The 21,970-nt window shown below is 42.1% G+C and overlaps 1 protein-coding gene across 2 annotated transcripts in view; it reads left to right on the top strand.

The window, feature by feature from the left end:
- The window catches only part of CRYL1 (crystallin lambda 1), a 91,637-nt gene that overhangs the window by 30,550 nt on the left and 39,117 nt on the right, over nt 1-21,970 (top strand). For both annotated transcript variants that reach the window (XM_074958144.1, XM_074958135.1), the window contains exon 4: nt 19,996-20,157. In XM_074958144.1, coding sequence (XP_074814245.1) covers nt 19,996-20,157 — 162 coding nt within the window. The remainder of the gene's footprint in view (nt 1-19,995; nt 20,158-21,970) is intronic.

Here is a 21,970-nt window from a genome sequence, read left to right as displayed (position 1 = left end):
AAAAAAAAAATTGTCATGCAGCTAATATGAGACTTAAAATCCTGATGCCTTATCAGGCCTCATAATAATATTTGCTAGCTGTTATAACCCATTATCAAAGTTTGATCATTTAGAACCTTATAGTAGTTGGCTAAAAGTGAAAAATGATTTGAATTCATCTTATTCACTTTCTGCCAGAACTTAAGAATCTCTGCACTGGAGCATGTTATTTCTTTTGTCTTGGTTGTCAGTCTGCACCCTTCACTGTACACAAATTTGTAAAAAGTGGCCACGCTACGTTTTTTGTGTGTCGTGCAACAAAAATGATTAAAGGTCTAGATAACATGACGTATGAGGGAAGATTGAAAAAACTGGGTTTGTTTAGTCTGGAAAAGAGAAGACTCAGAGGGAACATAACAGTTTTAAAGTACATAAAAGGTTGTTACAGGGACGAGGGAGAAAAATTGTTCTTCTTAACCTTTGAGGATAGGATAAGAAGCAATGGGCTTAAATTGCAGCAAGGGACGTTTAGGTTGGACATTAGGGAAAACTTCCTAACTGTCAGGTTGGTTAAGCACTGGAATAATTTGCCTAAGGAGGTGGTGGAGGTTTTTAAGAGCAGGTTAGACAAACAACTGTCAGGGATGGTCTAGATAATACTTAGTCCTGCTGTGAGGCCAGGGGACTGGATTAGATGACCTCTCAAGGTCCTTGCCAGTCCTATGATTCTATAAAAGCAAAACAATAACGAGGTACAGATTTTACACCCACAACTGTTGATAGGTGACTCCTTGCTAGACAGAATGCTGTCAAACAAAGTTTTCTTTAAACATCTTAAGATCTGTGTCTTTATCTGATGGTGATAGGTACTGTTAGGACAGGATCTCCTTCTTAACAGCCCGATATTATATTATTCTAATGTAATTTAGATGGAATGTGAGGATGTGTCTTCCTGCTTCTGGGCTTATGACTGCTGATCTCCTAATATGGTTGCAGAAAAAGCCTCAGAGCTTAACGTATGCCGCTAGTGATGGCTTCCGTCGTTCAGTCAGTAATGGTGTTGAACAAATCAGGGGCAGCCACACACCATTGACAGACACTTCTATTGCACTCAAACCAGTTGGACATCCTAGTACCGAAGAAGACACAACTCTCGCTATGGCAGTGCATTTCTCAGGAAGATTAAGGAGTTTGCCATGGAGGTAGTGCCAAAGGGAGCGATGATCAACAGAGGGAAAGGCAGCTTTTAAATCAATAAAGACTATAGACACATCATCTTTCCTGGGACAAAACCCTTGGACTTTTACTGTTACACAAATTATTGAAAAAATCTGCGCTGTGGTTGATCATCCAGGCATAAACCTGGTTTGTTGTAGACGGTGTAGATTGCTTTTGGCAGGCGTAGCACGTTCAAGAAGAACCAGCATGAACAGTTTGCTTGGAATGGAAAGCGAAGTGATGCTGAGTTGATGGGAACATATCAGAGCATCGCCTTTCCCTTTCCAAAGTGGGAGAATAATCCCCCAGCACCAGTCGTCCGGTCATGTGATAGAACGCAGGGAGTGAATAGGTGAGCCTGCACTCTGATCCAGGAGACGCTGATTGGGAGTAATGATCTAATCAGCCTCGTGGGCTAGGTGGGGTAAGAACTCAGTTGGCCCCATCATCCCAGGGCTGATAAAAGAGACACAGGAAGAAAGTGGAGGGGGGAGAGAGGGAGGAACAGAGCTAGCTGAGCCTAGCCATACAGAGGCCTCAGAGTTGGGAGACTTCTGTTCCCCTCAGGTCCTGCTGAGAGGGCCTGAAGCTCAGCAAAGATTGTAAATAGGCAGGAGCATGGGGGACTGTGGTGATACTGGTGAAGAAAAATAGAAATAAAGTGTCACTAAGATCACCCCTGGTGGAGTCTGTGAAGTTTCTGCAGCAAACTGGATGGGGGAGGAGCCAGGTCTCTGTTACAAGTAGTTTCTCATGAATCCGTACTTTGTTGCTAATGTGAGTCAGCCACTCCAATATGGAATCCCTTTCACGCTTGATCAGCTTAGCAGCTATAAGACAAATACTGGCAGCATGGCCATTCTTGAGTTTACAGGCTGCGCTTTGAACCTCCTTGACAGGGACATCCTCTATGTTACGTGGAAAGGCAGTCACTGGACTCTCAGGTGCTCCTGCAGCTGCAGATCTGCAGAGCGGATGTGGTGGTTAAGAAGCTCGTGAAAGTTTTCTTTCCATCTACTCAGACATTCTGCCCTGGGGTTCAGTATGTTACCACATCCATCTTTGACAAGCAAAAGTTTGTTTCATGGACTGGCTTTTAAGTTGTGCTGTTTTTTATAGACAGTGCTGTAGTTGTTTCTGGCAGATGCAGCTTTCATCAACTGAGCCTTCTTTGCCCAAAACGTCTTACTGTCCTGTTTTAAAGCTGTGTTATGCAAGGTACTGAGGAGTTGGTATTCTTGGTTGGTCCTTTAAGCAAGTCATACATCATTTTTCTGTGATATCCAGGGTCTGTTGACCGATCCATTGATGTTTGGGTCTGAGATGCCGTTTTCCCAGCACTTTGTTGGTGACAGCCATAACAGAAGACTGGAAACTGTCGTACAAATTGTTTATTTGCTTGTGTTCAAGGCTTTCATCTGCAAGGGCTAGAACATCAAATCGTTTGCAGATTTCGGTCTGGTATTCCATTTTGACAGCAGCCTCATCATTTTCGGGCTTTGGGCTGTGGAATTGCATCATCTCCTCTCTTCCAAGATTCCCCCACCCAAAATAAATAAATACAACCTAAAATCCTCTAGAAGATTTCCCTGCATAAGATCATGCTGGATCTCTCTGTCTGTTATATATGTTTGCAATATTGTAACCGTGTTGGTCCCAGGATATTAAAGGCTCGAAAGCCTGTCTCTTTCACCAACAGAATAAAAGGTCCAAATAAAGGATACCTAGCCCACCTTGTCTCTGATATACATATGTAAAGTACTTCAGCTGTCTAGTTAATAGAGTATATTAAAGGGTACAACACAGAAGTGGAAGACGGGGGAGGTTAGTTAAGTAATGTAGTTCTGAAAATTAGTGTCCATGTACCCTTTCTTGTATTTTATATTGAGTAAAGTTGAACAGACACTTGTAAGGCAGTTACTTGCTCCGAACAGCATGCAGTAGGTTTCAAGTACAGTAATCTGAAATTGAGGGAACTAGAATACTGATAGCTTATTTGTTTTCTGAACTGTAGAAAAGTACAAAATGTTTCTTTCAAGATTCTGGGTTTCACCTTACTGAGTTAGTGGTTATCTGTACAGTATCATACGGGTAGAGATTTTTCTGTCATTTTAAGAGCCAGTGTATTTAGCAAGCATCAAATTTCACATTAGTATGAGCTAAAGCATTTTGGATATCTGAGGAGTTGTTTTTGTTTCTTTAGCCTTGAGAAGACTTGCAGTAACTGAGTTAGGAGTTAGTCATTATATTAAAAAAAACAACTAGATTGGCCAACACTTTAATGGATGCTTTATAATACCTGTATAATAAAAAAAAACTAGGGCTGTCGATTAATCACAGTTAACTCATGCGATTAACTCAAAAAAATTCATTGCGATGAAAAAAATTAATTGCAATTAATCGCAATGATAAACAATAGAATACCAATTGAAATTGATTAAACATTTTTGGATTTTTTTTACATTTTCAAACATATTGATTTCTATTACAATACAGAATACCAAGTGTACAGTGCTCACTTTGTATTATTATTTGTTGTTACAAGTATTTGCACTGTAAAAATGATAAACAAAAGAAATAGTATTTTTCAGTTCACCTCATACAAGTATTATAGCGCAATCTCTCAATTGTGAAATTGTAACTTACAAATGTAGATTTTTTTGTTACATAACTGCACTCAAAAACAAAACAATGTAAACCTTTAGAGCCTACAAGTCGACTCAGTCCTACTTCTTGTTCAGCCAATTGCTAAGACAAACAAGTTTGTTTACATTTATGGGAGATAATGCTGCCTGCTTCTTATTTAAAATGTCAGCTGGAAGTGAGAACAGGTGTTCGCATGGCACTTTTGTAGCCGGGTTGCAAGGTATTTGTGCCAGATGCTAAACATTCGTATGCCCCTTCATGCTTCGGCCACCATTCCAGAGGTCATGCTTCCATGTTGATGATGCTCGTTAAAAAAATAATGTGTTAATAAATTTGTGACTGAACTTACTGTGGGAGAATTGTATGTCTCCTGTTCTGTTTTACCCACATTCTGCCATAGATTTCATGTTATAGCAGTCTTGGATGATGACCCAGCACATGTTCGTTTTAAGAACACTTTCACTGCAGATTTGACAGAACACAAAGAAGGTACCAATGTGAGATTTCTAAAAATAGCCACAGCACTCCACCCAAGGTTTAAAAATCTGAAGTGCCTTCCAAAATCTGAGAGGGACGAGCTGTGGAGCATGGTTTCAGTAGTCTTAAAAGAGAAACACTCAGATGCAGAAACCCGAACGACCAAAAAAGAAAATCAACCTTCTGCTGGTGGCATCTGACTCAGATGATGAAAATGAACATGCATCAGTCTGCACTGCTTTGGATCATTATCGAGCAGAACCCATCATCAGCATGATTGCATGGCCTCTGGAATGGTGGTTCAAGCATGAAGGGATATGAATTTTTAGTGCATCTGGCATGTAAATATCTTGCAACGCCCACTACAACAGTGCCATGTGAATGCCTGTTTTCACTTTCAGGTGTCATTGAAACAGGAAGCGGGCAGCATTATCTCCTGCAAATTATAACCAAACTTGTTTGTCTGAGTGATTGGCTGAAGTTTCAATTGGTATTCTATTGTTTAACAGTGCGATTAATCACGATAAATTTTTCTGAGTTAATTGCATGACTTAACTGCAATTAATCGACAGCCCTACTTAAAATGTATCTCTTTATATTTAATAAACTTGTTTTATTGTTTTATCCTACCCAATGTGTTCAAAGCTGAAGTGTCTGGGTTATTCCATTTGGGGTAACAAGTTGTGTGCATATTATTCTGTTAAAGGAATAATGGACTTAGTGTATTTGTACTGTCCAGGAGAGGGCTGGACAGTACAGGATATATGTTTCTGGGGAAAATCTGAAATTGGGAGTGTGTTGGGGTCACCCTGTGGTAGGCTTTAAGGCTGGTAAGAATCAAAGTGTGGCCAGTTGGCTGCAGCACACACAGACAAAGTTGGGAGTGACTTACAGTCTGGAGGCTGTTTGTGAACAGTCCAGGCTGATGCTACAGCAGCAAGGCATTGTAAAGTGAAACCCCTGTTACAGGGCAGGGATGGCACGGCTACTCATTAGTCTGAATTGTACCCTGGTATGGCACAGTGGCATCCGGTCCTGAAATTCTGTGGCCTGTGTTATGCAGCAGCTCAGACTACATAATCATGATGGTTCCTGTTGGCATGAAAATCTGTGAATCCATAATATATTCCCAAACAAAAGTTTCACTAAGATAGCTGCATGTGTGCATTATACTGCATATGTGGAGATGATATCCATGAGATAAACTGCAATGGCATATATTTATAATGCACTTTGGAACACACAGATCCATCTCCATTGAGACTGCTTCCAACGTTACAAATGTCTGAGTTGCTTCCAACAGCTACTTTGGAGTTACTTTATTTATTTTATTTTTGACAGTGTGACAGAAAAATATTTCCTTCTTTCCCTACATATTCCACTGTCCCGACCCCCTGACATGTGATATGGGTCTGATAGCCAGGGCAGGCAATATTCAATCCTGAAGTTTAAAGTCTATTATCTCACAATGCTGAAAGGTTAGAAATGGGAGCTTTAAGGCAATGGAAATGAGAATACTAGCGTCCCAGTGCAACACGCAGCACTTGCTTCTGGGCCTGGAATGTCTTGAGATATTGGACTTTTTATATGCTGTTTTTTTAATTGTAGATGTACAAAAGTCATTTTTTAAAATCATTTTTAAGGTTTTTTAAATTTTATAATGCATTCATTCTCTCTCTCTGTCTCTGTGTCTATGTGTCTCTCTCTGAGACCTGTATAGGCTGATTGATTAATGCAGGAGAATTCATCCCTGTACTACAGCCCTATTGCACTGTCTTAATCAGTGCATAGGGGCCATCCTGCCCTCCTGGGAATGCTCCTATATGGGGCATTCTAGATTTTATGGGTGGGAGTAGTGAGGGCAGTCCTGTGGTCCAGCAGCACTACATACTGCAATAGCCCTTAGGATCCACAACAACAAGGGCAAGAGATCGGACAGCCCTCAGGGCTGAAGCAGACATAAGTTGCCTCTCCTCTTGCAACGAATCTGGTCCAGAGTAACCAAGGCATCTGGCTGTAGAGATGGCAGGGATACAAAATATTAATCTTAGTAAAATGCTTAAAACTCTCTAAAATAGTCAGTACACAGACAAGTGTCAAAACTTATCAGACATGACATGCAGCAGTTTATTTACCTTACATATATACAGCCTGTCATAAATATAAAGAGAAGGGTAAACCCCTTTAAAATCCCTCCTGGCCAGAGGAAAAATCCTCTCACCTGTAAAGGATTAAGAAGCTAAAGGTAACCTCGCTGGCACCTGACCAAAATGACCAATGAGGAGACAAGATACTTTCAAAAACTGGGAGGAGGGAGAGAAACAAAGGGTCTGTGTCTCTCTGTCTATATGCTGCTTTTGCCGGGGATAGACCAGGAATGGAGTCTTAGAACTTTAGTAAGTAATCTAGCTAGGTATGTGTTAGATTATGATTTCTTTAAATGGCTGAGAAAAGAATTGTGCTGAATAGAATGACTATTTCTGTCTGTGTGTCTTTTTTGTAACTTAAGGTTTTGCCTAGAGGGATTCTCTATGTTTTGAATCTAATTACCCTGTAAGGTATCTACCATCCTGATTTTACAGGGGTGATTCCTTTACTTCTGTCTACTTCTATTTCTATTAAAAGTCTTCTTGTAAGAAAACTGAATACTTTTTCATTGTTCTCAGATCCAAGGGTTTGGGTCTGTGGTCACCTATGCAAATTGGTGAGGATTTTTATCAAACCTTTCCCAGGAAGTGGGGTGCAAGGGTTGGGAGGATTTTGGGGGGAAAGACGTGTCCAAACTGCGTTTCCCAGTAAACCCAGTTAGAGTTTGGTGGTGGCAGTGGATATTCCAAGGGCAAAGGATAAAATTAATTTGTACCTTGGGGAAGTTGTAACCTAAGCTGGTAAAAGTAAGCTTAGGAGGTTTTGATGCAGGTCCCCACATCTGTACCCTAGAGTTCAGAGTGGGGGAGGAACCTTGACATGGTGGCAGAGTGGTGGGATTAACCTGAAATCATTTTGAGATCAATTTGAGATTTTTTGAACCAGAAATACAGATTTTAAAAAGGATTTTTTTTTCCTTTGGGGCTGCTGGAAAGGAGGTCCAGAAAGCAGCTGAAACTGAAAGCAGCTTGTTTTTTCTCTGCTTTGAAGCCAGAGGAGAGACAAAAGGGGATTATCTTTGTGAATTGCAGGTTTTCTTTGCATGGAGGCAGGGTACTTAACTCCTGCAGGGAAATTCACAGTCTTCCAAACCAGAAGAGTTTTTTTATCCCTAAAAGTAAATGGGGGGGGTGTTCTACCCATTTGCCTGGAGACAAAAGTGGCAGGGTTTTTTTTTTTAGGATTTTGATTTTTTTTTTTTACAAGGAGCACAAGTTTGAAAAGGAATTTTTTTTTTCCTTTGGGCTGCTGGTATGCAGGTTTCCAAGTAGTTGGAGGCTTTTTGCTTTGATTTGAGGCCAGAGCAGAGACAAGGGAATTGTCTTTTTCTGTAGGCTGACAATCACTATCAGAGAATAGGTATTCTATTCCAGCACAGCAAAATTTTACAGCCAAGTTTTGTTTGTTTATTTCTAAACCTCGGGTGTAAAGTTAGTTAAAAAACAGAGAGGTTAAGATGACAAAATCCACGGCTCGACAAAAGCTGGAATTAGCCAGATTTCAGGCTAAGGAAAAACAAAGGGAACATGAAAGACAGATAGAACTCATGTGGCTGAAGAAAGAGGAGAAGGAAGAAGAGAGGAAGCATGTGGAAGAAGAGAGGAAGCATGTGGAAGAAGAGAGGGAAAAAGAGAGGAAGCATGCACTGGAGATGGAGAAGGTAAAGGCTCAGCAGAATATACCCACAAACCCTAGCAATCCTTCTCCAAGTACCACTCCCCATCCCAGAAAGTTCCCCACCTACAAGGCAGGCGATGATACTGAGGCCTTCCTAGAAAACTTCGAAAGGGCCTGCCTTGGGTACAACATCTCTACTGACCAATACATGGTAGAGCTGAGGCCGCAGCTCAGTGGACCCTTAGCTGAGGTGGCGGCTGAAATGCCTAAAGAACACATGAACAAGTGTGAACTGTTTAAATCTAAGGTGAGAGTCAGAATGGGGATAACACCCGAGCAGTCTCATCGGAGGTTCAGAGCCCTAAGGTGGAAACCAGACGTGTCATTTACCCGACATGCCTACCACATTGTGAAACATTGGGATGCCTGGATATCAGGAGCAAGTGTTGAATCTCCGGTAAATTTGCCCTTCCTAACGCAAATGGAACAATTCTTAGAGGGTGTTCCTGAGGAAATAGAAAGATACATCCTAGATGGGAAGCCCAAAACTGTAATCGAGGCAGGAGAGATTGGAGCCAGATGGGTGGAGGTGGCCGAGAAGAAGAAAACTGGTCGCAGTTGGAGCGGAGACCAGAAGGGACAACCCCAGACCACACCCTATTACCGGGGGCCGCCCAAAGCCCCACCTACCTCCCAAAGAACCCTCCAGACCCCTTATCGTCCCACCACCCCGTTCTCCAGCAACCCACCTCGCCCCAGTGACCCGTCAGCTGGACGATGTTTTAAATGTAACGAGCTGGGGCATGTAAAGGTCAACTGCCCTAAGAACCCCAACAGATTACAGTTCATTGCACCGGGATCACACCAGAGGTCCGCAGGCCCAGATACCTCCCAGATACCCTTGGAGCGGAGGGAAACTGTGAGTGTGGGCGGGAAGAAGGTCACCCCGTGGAGGGACACCGGAGCACAAGTGTCAGCTATCCATGCTTCCGTAGTGGACCCCAATTTAATCAACCCAGAGATCCAAGTGACGATTCAACCCTTCAAGTCCAACTCTTTCAATTTGCCTACAGCCAAGTTGCCTGTCCGGTACCCGGGCTGGTCAGGAACGTGGACTTTTGCAGTCTATGATGATTATCCCATCCCCATGCTGTTGGGGGAAGACTTGGCCAATGATGTGAAGCGGGCCAAGAGGGAGGGAATGGTCACCCGTAGCCAGGCTAAACAAGCCGTGAGGCCTAGCTCTATTCCGGAAACTTCTATCAGGACCCGGTCAGAGGTGATGGACCCGGACCCCAGGCCAATGTCTGCAACAGCAGTAGTGGAGCCAGTCCCAGAGACCCAGACGGAACCAGTCCCAGAACCGGAACCACCGGAACAACCAGCACCAGACCATTTGCCAGCACTGAATCCAGTACTTGCAACCTCAATACCAGAGGGCCCCACTGAACCTGAACCGGCAGCAGCCCATAACCCTACACAAGAGGCTCAGCCGGAGCCTGAACCCCAACATAGTGTCCCAGGGAGAGCGGTTCACAGTCAACGGAAACAGCCCCATCCCCTACATCGCTTCCAGAGGGACCAAGCATAGGTCCACAATCCAGTGAGGAACTGATGTCTCCAGCATCAAGGGAACAGTTCCAGACCGAACAGGAAGCAGATGAAAGCCTCCAGAGAGCTTGGACGGCAGCACGGAGCAACCCACCGCCTCTCAGCTCTTCTAATCGATCCAGGTTTGTTGTAGAAAGAGGACTTTTATACAAGGAAACTCTTTCTGGTGGACACCAGGAAGACTGGCATCCTCAGAGACAGTTGGTAGTTCCAACTAAATACCGGGCCAAGCTCTTGAGCTTAGCCCATGATCACCCTAGTGGCCATGCTGGGGTGAACAGGACCAAAGACTGTTTGGGGGGTTCATTCCACTGGGAGGGAATGGGCAAGGACGTTTCTACCTATGTCCGGTCTTGTGAAGTATGCCAAAGAGTGGGAAAACCCCAAGACCAGGTCAAAACCCCTCTCCAGCCACTCCCCATCATTGAAGTTCCATTTCAGCGAGTAGCTGTGGATATTCTGGGTCCTTTTCCGAAAAAGACACCCAGAGCAAAGCAGTACATACTGACTTTCATGGATTTTGCTACCCGATGGCCGGAAGCAGTAGCTCTAAGCAACACCAGGGCTAAAAGTGTGTGCCAGGCACTAGCAGACATTTTTGCCAGGGTAGGTTGGCCCTCCGACATCCTCACAGATGCAGGGACTAATTTCCTGGCAGGAACCATGGAAAACCTTTGGGAAGCTCATGGGGTAAATCACTTGGTTGCCACTCCTTACCACCATCAAACAAATGGCATGGTGGAGAAGTTTAATGGAACTTTGGGGGCCATGATACGTAAATTCGTAAATGAGCACTCCAATGATTGGGACCTAGTGTTGCAGCAGTTGCTCTTTGCCTACAGAGCTGTACCACACCCCAGTTTAGGGTTTTCCCCATTTGAACTCGTATATGGCCATGAGGTTAAGGGGCCATTACAGTTGGTGAAGCAGCAATGGGAGGGATTTACACCTTCTCCAGGAACTAACATTCTGGACTTTGTAACCAACCTACAAAACACCCTCCGAACCTCTTTAGCCTTTGCTAAAGAAAACTTACAGGATGCTCAAAAAGAGCAAAAAGCCTGGTATGATAAACATGCCAGAAAGCGTTCCTTCAAAGTAGGGGACCAGGTCATGGTCTTAAAGGCGCTCCAGGCCCATAAAATGGAAGCATCGTGGGAAGGGCCATTCACGGTCCAGGAGCGCCTGGGAGCTGTTAATTATCTCATAGCATTCCCCACCTCCAACCGAAAGCCTAAGGTGTACCATATTAATTCTCTAAAGCCCTTTTATTCCAGAGAATTAAAGGTTTGTCAGTTTACAGCCCAGGGAGGAGACGACGCTGAGTGGCCTGAAGGTGTCTACTACGAAGGGAAAAGTGCTGGTGGTGTGGAAGAGGTGAACCTCTCCATGACCCTTGGGCGTATGCAGCGACAGCAGATCAAGGAGCTGTGCACTAGATACGCGCCAACGTTCTCAGCCACCCCAGGACTGACTGAACGGGCATACCACTCCATTGACACAGGTAATGCTCACCCAATTAGAGTCCAACCTTACCGGGTGTCTCCTCAAGCTAAAACTGCTATAGAACGGGAGATCCAGGATATGTTACAGACGGGTGTAATCCGCCCCTCTGGAAGTGCATGGGCATCTCCAGTGGTTCTAGTTCCCAAATCAGATGGGGAAATATGTTTTTGCGTGGACTACCGTAATCTAAATGCTGTAACTCGCCCAGACAACTATCCAATGCCACGCACAGATGAACTATTAGAGAAACTGGGACGGGCCCAGTTCATCTCTACCTTGGACTTAACCAAAGGGTACTGGCATGTACCGCTAGATGAATCTGCCAAGGAAAAGTCAGCCTTCACCACACATCTCGGGCTGTATGAATTTAATGTACTCCCTTTCGGGCTGCAAAATGCACCCGCCACCATCCAAAGACTTGTAGATGGTCTCCTAGCGGGATTAGGAGAATATGCAGTCGCCTACCTTGACGATGTGGCCATATTTTTGGATTCCTGGGCAGACCACCTGGAACATCTACAAAAAGTCCTGGAGCGCATAAGGGAGGCAGGACTAACTGTTAAGGCTAAGAAGTGTCAAATAAGCCTAAACAGAGTGACTTACCTTGGACACCAGGTGGGTCAAGGAACTGTCAGCTCCCTACAGGCCAAAGTGGATGCTATCCAAAAGTGGCCTGTCCCAAAGTCAAAGAAACAGGTTCAATCCTTCTTAGGCTTGGCCGGTTATTACAGACGATTTGTACCGCAATACAGCCAAATCGCCGCCCCACTGACAGACCTAACCAAAAAGAGACAGTCAAATGCCGTTCAGTGGACCGAAAAGTGTCAGAAGGCCTTTAACAAGCTTAAAGCGATACTCATATCTGACCCTGTACTAAGGGCCCCAGACTTTGACAAACCGTTCCTAGTAACCACAGATGCGTCCGAGCGTGGTGTGGGAGCAGTTTTAATGCAGAAAGGACCTGATCAAGAATTCCACCCTGTAGTGTTTCTCAGCAAAAAACTGTCTGAGAGGGAAAGCAACTGGTCAGTCACTGAAAAAGAATGTTACGCCATTGTCTACGCTCTGGAAAAGCTACGCCCATATGTTTGGGGATGGCGTTTCCACCTGCAAACGGACCATGCTGTACTGAAGTGGCTTCACACCGTCAAAGAAAATAACAAAAAACGTCTTCGGTGGAGTTTAGCTCTCCAAGATTTTGATTTCGACATCCAACACATCTCAGGAGCTTCTAACGAAGTGGCTGATGCACTCTCCCGTGAAAGTTTCCCAGACTCAACTGGTTAAAATCGTTCTTGAGATGTGGAAAATATTGTTAGTCTTTATGTACTTGGTAGTATATTTAGAGATGCATGTGTCTTATTAACTCTGTTTTTCCTAGAGCTCCAGGAAGAAATCCCAGCCAGTGTTTCACCCTAGCTGAGATTTGGGGGGCGTGTCATAAATGTAAAGGTAAGGGTAAACCCCTTTAAAATCCCTCCTGCCAGAGGAAAAATCCTCTCACCTGTAAAGGGTTAAGAAGCTAAAAGTAACGTCGCTGGCACCTGACCAAAATGACCAATGAGGAGACAAGATACTTTCAAAAGCTGGGAGGAGGGAGAGAAACAAAGGGTCTGTGTCTGTCGGTATGCTGCTTTTGCCGGGGATAGACCAGGAATGGAGTCTTAGAACTTTAGTAAGTAATCTAGCTAGGTATGTGTTAGATTATGATTTCTTTAAATGGCTGAGAAAAGAATTGTGCTGAATAGAATGACTATTTCTGTCTGTGTGTCTTTTTTGTAACTTAAGGTTTTGCCTAGAGGGATTCTCTATGTTTTGAATCTAATTACCCTGTAAGGTATCTACCATCCTGATTTTACAGGGGTGATTCCTTTACTTCTGTCTACTTCTATTTCTATTAAAAGTCTTCTTGTAAGAAAACTGAATACTTTTTCATTGTTCTCAGATCCAAGGGTTTGGGTCTGTGGTCACCTATGCAAATTGGTGAGGATTTTTATCAAACCTTTCCCAGGAAGTGGGGTGCAAGGGTTGGGAGGATTTTGGGGGGAAAGACGTGTCCAAACTGCGTTTCCCAGTAAACCCAGTTAGAGTTTGGTGGTGGCAGTGGATATTCCAAGGACAAAGGATAAAATTAATTTGTACCTTGGGGAAGTTGTAACCTAAGCTGGTAAAAGTAAGCTTAGGAGGTTTTGATGCAGGTCCCCACATCTGTACCCTAGAGTTCAGAGTGGGGGAGGAACCTTGGCACAGCCCCTTCACATTGTGCATCGTATAGAAAACAAAACACAATTGTGGAACAAACACAGTTACTCAGCAGGAAGATGATGCAGCTGCTAACAGGTGTACAGTGAAGTGTGGGAAAATGTGTGCCTGGCATTCTATGGAGTCAGAAGCCACTGTCTGATTTCTATCAACTTGTCTGTGGTGGTGTATTCTATGGTCTTGGCAAGCTTTCTACCATTTTTTATTTAGATCAATCACTTCTGAACTATCTTCTATGTCCTGGAGATTTAATAAAATGCATGCAAATAAATTTATCTGCAGTTTTTTAATTAAAAACAAAACCATCCCAAAAGTGTATCAGTGGAAAAATTCAAAGGTATTGCCATTTTCACAATGCTGAAAGTTTTAACTGATTTGTTAAATAAGTGTAAATCTTTGGAAGTGCTCTTCTCTTTATTTAAGTTATTAGATATATTTTGGTGTATCTATCATTTAACTGTTTATTAGAATGACAATGAAAACTACATTTGCCAACAATATTTTTTTTTACAGTTTTATTCATTATATTTTTTGCAAAAGTAATGGGCACATATAACAATAATTTAGGATTGGAAACAAAATTGGTGCTTTCATCTTGGCTGTAATAACTACAAATAGCAATTTTGTTTCTCTGCTTGTTCCAGAAGCTGCTTTAAAACAACCAGCAAAACAAAACTTTGCAGTCTAAATGCGCCACTAACTTTCATTTTGTAATCCTTCTTATACACTAACCATTTAATTTTAATTTTTTTTGTAGACAGTAAACACTGGTGTAAGAATAATCTTAAAATTCTAGGATTTCAGTGTGTGAATTGCTAGCTTCAGGCAGATAATTATTGTTCACTGAGAAGACTGCACATCAGGATATGATATAAATGCAAGAAAAATGGCCACCTGTTCCCTAGCTCTAATTTACATTTTTGGACTTCGAGAAGAAAAGTACGATATAGGTCCCAATCCTGCAGCAGAGGCCTGAGCTAGCAGAACCAAGAATCATAAGTAAAAGACTTTGAAGTTGGATGACCTAATATTTTAAAACTATTTTACTTAAAACTTCTTCAGACAAGATCAGTAAACTATATGTAAAACTTTCTGACGTGAAACAGCTTTTTAGGGAATATGAGTTTTTGGCGATCATACCACTATCAAAATGAATATGCCAGGTTTACCACAGTTTACCTTCGTTCATTTACCCAGTATTCATGCCCACTGTGTGTTGCTTTGGGACTCATTCAAGGCCCATTGAAGTCAATGAGGAGCCTCTTCATTAGTTTCAGGGGGCGCTGAATCACACCCTTTGTTAGTCTTATTGTACCTTGCACAGTTTCACTAGTCTGCTGTTGTGTGGTTCACTTATTATGACTGATTATGCAGGTCTCCAGTGCCATACAGACACAAATCTCTGTTGTGCTTGTGGCTTTGATCATAGACTACACCTCTTCAGCATTCTGGTGAACTCGTGCTGGGCGTAGCCTGCAGAACTGCTCAGCAGCCGTAGAATTATGGTTTCTGTTTCAGTGAACATCCTGTTTCCTGATGTGTAGCCTAACCAAATTTCTGCTTATTCTCCCCTTTTCTAGTAAGCACATTGACTAACTGGGACTCCATAGCTTGGTTGCATGGATCTTAGTCTCTTGTTTTCCTCACTGGAATGTATGAAACTGTGTGTGCAAAGAGGGGATTCTACATATGTACTACCATCTGTTTGTTGTACTGTTGAATCCACTTTTGTCAGTACCTTTCTGACCCACTTCATAATGAATGTATGGGTTCTGCAGTTTATCTCATCATGTATTTCAGCTCTTACGCATGCATCCTTCCTATTGGAGGGGTTAGCCAAAATATGGATGTACTCCTGTACTGCCACGTACGTCCTTTCCCCCCCCCCAAAAATCTTAAATGCTAATTTTGGAAGAAAACTAGAATTTGCTCCTAAGTTATAATGTTCAATTTGCATAGAGCTAAGCTTGGACTATTTCTTGACAGTAACTTTGGAGTGTGCACATTATTTCTTTCCAGAGTGGCCTGCTTTCTACAGGAGTCACTTTTCTAGTAAAGATATGCTGCAGTCTTACAAAATTATCTTTAACTTACTGTGGCCACCAGCTTTATAGCTAAGTGACACAATGAGAGAATTTCAAGGGATTCTTGACTAAATTTCCAAATAACTTTTCCAAATATTTGGTGGTGCCTATCAATACACTGATAAGCTGCCTCCATATTCTTTATGTAGGTTTACGCTTATCAGGCCTTTTGTTTTTAAATCCAGGTGGCTTTCTTAGCTATTTCAGTAGTTGGATGATAATGCAATAACTATGCTTGAATTCTCTGTTTATCTTTTCACACTGTTTTTCTGAGTGGATTTTATCTATGAAAGAAGCTGAAGGTATTTAGAAAAAGTGATTAGACTTATCACTTTATTTTTCTGCTGGGGTTTACTGAGTCCGAAGGTTTCTTCTTGTGTTTTAATCCTTCCATTCACTGCTGCATCTCAACAACTGTCCCACTAGCTGAGGGCTAGACTGGACATAGCTCCTGTCACAGTAGTGCTGCAGTGGTCAGAGAGATTAATGATCTGCTGTAAAGTATATGTATGAGAAATCATCCTGCCAGGGTCTGTAGTGTAGGGAAACCTCTAGCTAATTTCACATAACCAGAGTACACTTTGTAATCATCAGAAAGTGATCAGGATTTCTTTGTCACAGCTTCCTTGGTTCAGCAGTTACTCCCATAGCCACAGGAAAGACATTATGGGCTTGATTTTTAGAAGTGCTGAGCACCCATCATTCCAGTAAAAGTCAATGGGACTATCTGTGAGTGCTCAGCATTTCTTGAAATCAGGCTTTATATGCTGAAAAGCGGAAGAGTGAGCCAGTGGTTAAGGGAAGACCTCAGGTGCCATTATGCCATGTTGATTTGTGCTTTTCCTTTCAGAGCTCCCCCCACCCCCACCCCACAGGTTTTTCATTTAAGAAAAAACAAACAGCTCCTTGAGGCTAGAAGCTGAGACTCTCCGTTACATAAGAGTTGCTCAACCCCATGCAACAGAAAAATAGGCAGCAGTGTGCACTGTGAGATGTAATTTCTAAAGCTCACTAATGTATTGCGCATTAATTGGTCAGTGTAGACGCTGCGGGTGCACACTGAAGGTTCCCTAACATGCTTCTGAAAGCAGGCTGGGGAACCTTTAATGCACACTGGCAGAGTCCTCACAGACCAATTAATGTGCAACTCATTAGTGTGCTTTAGAAATCACACCCCCATTGGGCGCATTACCCAACTGTACAGACAAGCAAATAGTGAAAATTGTGTTTAGGATTACTATAGCCACAATCCTGCAATGAGATCTGTGGAGTCAGACCTCTTTGCTCATGCAGAGCACCACTGCAGGATCCAGGCCAAGATTGTAAGCTCTTTGAGGCAGGGACTTCTTCTTATATATGTGTTCGGTGTCTATAAGAATGGAGCTCTGGTCCCTGACTGGGGCCATGAGATGATACTGCAGTGAAAATACTAAATAATAATTACTTGCATGCACATGCAGAAACAGCAACTTTGGAATAGGCATTCACATTTAAACATGAAAATCTTTAATGAAAGTGGCTCATAAATATTGTAACAGCCATGAAACATTTATTTTAGCAAACGGTCATGTATTACTACTGTACATTAACTTTAGGACTTAATCACAAAAAAAACACTGATTGAGTTTTTGAAACAACTACCGGTATGTTTAGTAGTTTTGACTAAAAACGAGGATCTGAGAGAATGTCCTGTTTGGTCTGTCTTACAAAGAATTGAACTAGTATCAGAAGACCATATCAATAATAATAATAATAATAATAATAAACACCTTTAGCTGTTATAGAGTACCAGACATTGACACAGTACCTATGAATTTGCTTTTGGCAGGTACAGTAAGTTAAGATTATGAAGGCTAGAGACGGCTTTTAAAAAGTTTGTTGAATGCACAATGTAGCAAAGTTGTACAAGATAATTCAATCTACTTGAAGTCTTTGGGTTTGTCTGCACTAGGCTTTCTGACCACAAGTTAATTGATTGCCAATTAACTGGAGGTAGCTAAGTTTTTAGAGGCTTTTGTTCTGGGTTACAAACATTTGTACTTCTACCCAAGGCTGAGGCATAGCAATAAATTAACTTGAGGTAAAAAATTCTAGTGTACAGCTACCCTTTTAGAATTGCCAGATCTCTCAGGATCGGGCTCTTAATTGGCAGGTGGAGTCAGTGTTTCCAGTTTGAACATGTATTTACTCTGAATTATATGAATTTATATTTTAGATTCACAGAGTGGTTTTAGATTCACTGGAAAGTTTGCACTGTTCGGAAGTTGGTTAAAATCTAAAAGGTATTAAACAAACTTTTGTACAGTGCAGCCTCTCCAGGGCATTGTTGTTGAAAGCCAACAAATTGGCATGTTCTTGTGAGGCTGTTACAAAATATGTTTATTGTAAGGTTTAATTAAGTTGAAAGTTGGGTTATAGTGATCTTATTCAAGCATTAGAGCCCTGGAATAAGGGTGTACTATTTGCAGCAAAAGAGAAGCGTGATAGCCTCAAAAAAAGTGTGGGGGTGGGGGGGCAGGCACAGGTATATACAGTGTCACTTAAAATGCATTCAGATGGACTCTAACCTTATTGCACTGACTATTCCAGAGACCATATGAGAGGCTTAGTACTGTATTTTAACTACTTATTATTTGATCTCCTTTTTCTGAAGGTAAACAGAATAGCTACAGATTTCTCCAAGTTTTCTAACTGACAGCAAGTGAAGTTCCAGATTAATAGACTGTTTAGGGCTTAATTTTCTCTCTGTTCTTCAGGAAGTCAGGATCCCTGATTGAGAAAATAATTCCATGCTTCACAAGGACAGAAACTTTATTCCACTGGTCCAACAGATTGAATACAATTGTGTCACTATACAAGAAACTTCAAGCAAATGTTCCATTCAGAAACCTTACATAATCATAGCTGGTTTGGGTTTCCTACAGTTTTGAGCTTTCCCCTTTTGATTATCATATGATCTGAAAGAAGGCATAGTATTTCAGGTAGAGAGTCTCACAATAAGTTCTCACAATAAAGCAATTCAGTGCAACTCTTTTATTAGTTTGAACAGTATCTGCAGAGTTCTCTTCATCTGTGGCTTTGCTAAAAGAAACTATTTAAATTTAACCAACTTGCTATCTTAACTGATCCAGGAATTGCAAGCAAAGTATCATTTTGTTTTGATAATGGAATTTATTACAATGGACTCTATCTACCATTCTTAAATGACCTCACTTATCCTTTCTGAGTCATGGACATTTTATAACTTAAAGCTTAGTAAAATTCCACACAAACTGATTTAAAAAAAAAAAGATTTTTTACCTATTTGTATTCAGTCTGGTGGAATTCCGTATCCCAAACATCCACAGAGAGTCCATCTGAAGTTTTATAAACCAAGTGTAAGCCTACTCCCCCATCTCTTTCCATAATGTAACACTGGGGAGTAATGCTGATGGGTGGGTTGGGGCTCTGACCCCAGGAGATGATGGAAATGTTATCTGCCCTTTTATTGAGGGGCTAAACCTGCCTTTTGTTACAGAAATTCTGAACCCTGCCTACTGTTGGGTGTCCAGAGAGCAACCATAGCGTGTAGAAAAGAGTTGTGTGTGTTTTTTGTTTTGTTTTTATTTTTTGCCATCTTCACTTGGCAAAGAGGTTGCGACTTTGGCTCTTGGATATGGATTTCACTGTAGTCATCCTCTGTGCCTTTGTTACTTCTAGACTGGCTTACTGCAGCATGCTCTGCATGGGATTGCACTGGGAGACCATTTAAAAACTTCAGTCAGTGAAGAACATGGCTGTCCACCCATTTAGTAAAGTTTCATACATGTGCTCCACAGACTGCATTGACTTCCAGCTAGTTATTTTGAGTATTTTGACCTACAGTGCCCATTAAGGTTTGGAGACCTCTTCTCTCCTTCACAGATGAAGTCATCTGGGGCACTTCAGATGACAATCCCTAGCTTTGCATGTCTCAGGGCCACTGGCAGACATTTCCAGTGCAGGGTCCTGATCCCTGAAACGTGCTTCATCCTCCTTGGTCCTACAGATCCTGAGTTCGTCTACCTTTTAAGGCACGCTGCATTGCCTATCTGTTCACTTATGGCTTGCCTACATAGGGAGATTAACCAGCATTGCTACAGCAGAATTATGCTGAAGAATAAGAATTGTTCTGAAATAAAGTCCCTTTTATTCCAGAATAGAGCATCAACGTGGGGAAGTTACATTGGCCTACCATAGCAAAAGAATTATTTCCTTTGTCAATTTCCTCATGTAGGCCTGTCCTAAGTGGATGAGTTGATCTGAGAAGAGTATTATGGCTGGCGGGTACATCTAAATCTGTTTGTCTGGTTGCCTAGATCTCTTTGGAAGCTTCAAAAGTATATACATTGGAAAAATAAATAAATGTATTGATAATTAGTATTAACTGGAGGATTTCTAATGCTATTATTACTACTTTTTATTCCAGGAATGCACGCCAGAGAAACTAGAATTAAAAAAGAAAATTTTTGGTCATTTAGATCTTATTGTCAATAATGATGTTATCCTAAGCAGCTCAACTTCCACGCTTTTGCCTACCAAGCTGTTCACTGGCCTTAAACATGTGAAGCAGTGTATTGTGGCACATCCTGTAAGTATTCCGACAGACTCTGTTAATTGCTTTATGTTTAATCCTACATGTTTAATCTGAGTCTTAATGCCAGGGTGGTATCCTGCAGGCTGCTGAGTGCTCCTGAAAGAAGTCCAGAGTGCCCAAGGGCTAATGCTGAGTGCTCAGGACCTGACTTTCAGAAGGGTAGAGGGTTCACAAATCCAGCTGAAGTCAGTGGGAGGTTCAGATACCTGAAAATCAGGCCCCCTGTTAGCTCAGGATCTGTGTAGAAAGGCTTCTTCATAACAAGAAGGATGGTCCAGTGGTCTGGGCACTAGTCTCAAATATGAGAGACCTGAGTTCAAGTCCATGCTTGGTCACAATCTTTCCATGTGATCTTGGGCAAGTCACTTAGTCTCTCTGTGCCTCAGTTCCCCCTCTGTAAAATGCAGATAGCTGTATTTTCCTAATTTTGGAGTGTGAGGTGCTCAGGTGCTGTGGTAATGAGGGCTATAGAAGTACCATAGATGGATAATTTGGAGAAAGGGCCACATTGCTCACCAAAGTCTGCACTGAGATGAGCACAGTTGAGGAAAAGTGAATGTGATTACAATTGCAATAGGGGATGGGGGCAACATTGGTGCTTTATTACAATCCGGTGTATGCAAATGCTATGTATAGTGGCCATTTATAGCATTTTGGGTGCTCTTGCTGGACAATACTATTGGTCATGAGAGCTGCATTTACAAGAACTTGAGAGCAGGGCATGAGAACCAGCCACTGACAGAAATCTGCCCATGCAGTCCTTGAACTGTCTGCTGAAACTCACATGGGTGCCAGTTATTTTGTGGCTCCATGGACTGCTGGAAAGGAACATGGGTACAATTTCCAGGTGTTTATAGAACTTTCTTTCAGAATTCAAGAACATTAATGAACTGTTTATTTAATTATTCCTTAATGTTTACATAATAAAGTTCTTGACTGTGGTGAGAAATGCTGTTTGGGATTGGGATATGGCTGGGAGAGATTTCTCTTTTGTTAAATGAATGGGTGTAGTTTTTGGAGGCTGTCAAAAATATAAAAGGAAGGGTAACCACCTTTCTGTATACAGTGCTATAAAATCCCTCCTGGCCAGAGGCAAAACCCTTTTACCTGTAAAGGGTTTAGAAGCTAAGGTAACCTTGCTGGCACCTGACTGAAAATGACCAATGAGGGGACAAGATACTTTCAGATTTTGAGGCGGGGGGGAACAAAGGGTTCTGTCTGTCTGTGTGATGCTTTTGCCGGGAACAGATCAGAAATGCAAGCCTTTCAACTCCTGTGAAGTTAGTAAGTAATCTAGCTAGAAAATGCTTTAGATTTTCTTTTGTTTAATGGCTGGTAAAATAAACTGTGCTGGAGGGAATGTATATTCCTGTTTTTGTGTCTTTTTGTAACTTAAGGTTTTGCCTAGAGGGATTCTCTGTGTTTTGAATCTGATTACCCTGTAAGGTATTTACCATCCTGATTTTACAGAGGTGATTCTTTTACCTTTTCTTTAATTAAAATTCTTCTTTTAAGAACCTGATTGATTTTTCACTGTCTTAAGATCCAAAGGTTTGGGTCTGTGTTCACCTGTACCAATTGGTAAGGATTATTATCAAGCCTTCCCCAGGAAAGGAGGTGTAGGGCTTGGGGGGATATTTTGGGGGAAGACATCTCCAAGTGGTCTCTTTCCCTGTTCTTTGTTTAAAACGCTTGGTGCTGGCAGCATACCGTTCAAGGACAAGGCAAAGTTTGTACCTTGGGGCAGTTTTTAACCTAAGCTGGTAAGAATAAGCTTAGGGGGTCTTTCATGCAGGTCCCCACATCT

The sequence above is a fragment of the Natator depressus genome, chromosome 1 (assembly GCF_965152275.1).
Source record: "Natator depressus isolate rNatDep1 chromosome 1, rNatDep2.hap1, whole genome shotgun sequence".
Lineage (NCBI taxonomy): Eukaryota > Metazoa > Chordata > Testudines > Cheloniidae > Natator > Natator depressus.
This window is presented reverse-complemented; position numbering and strand designations above follow the sequence as displayed.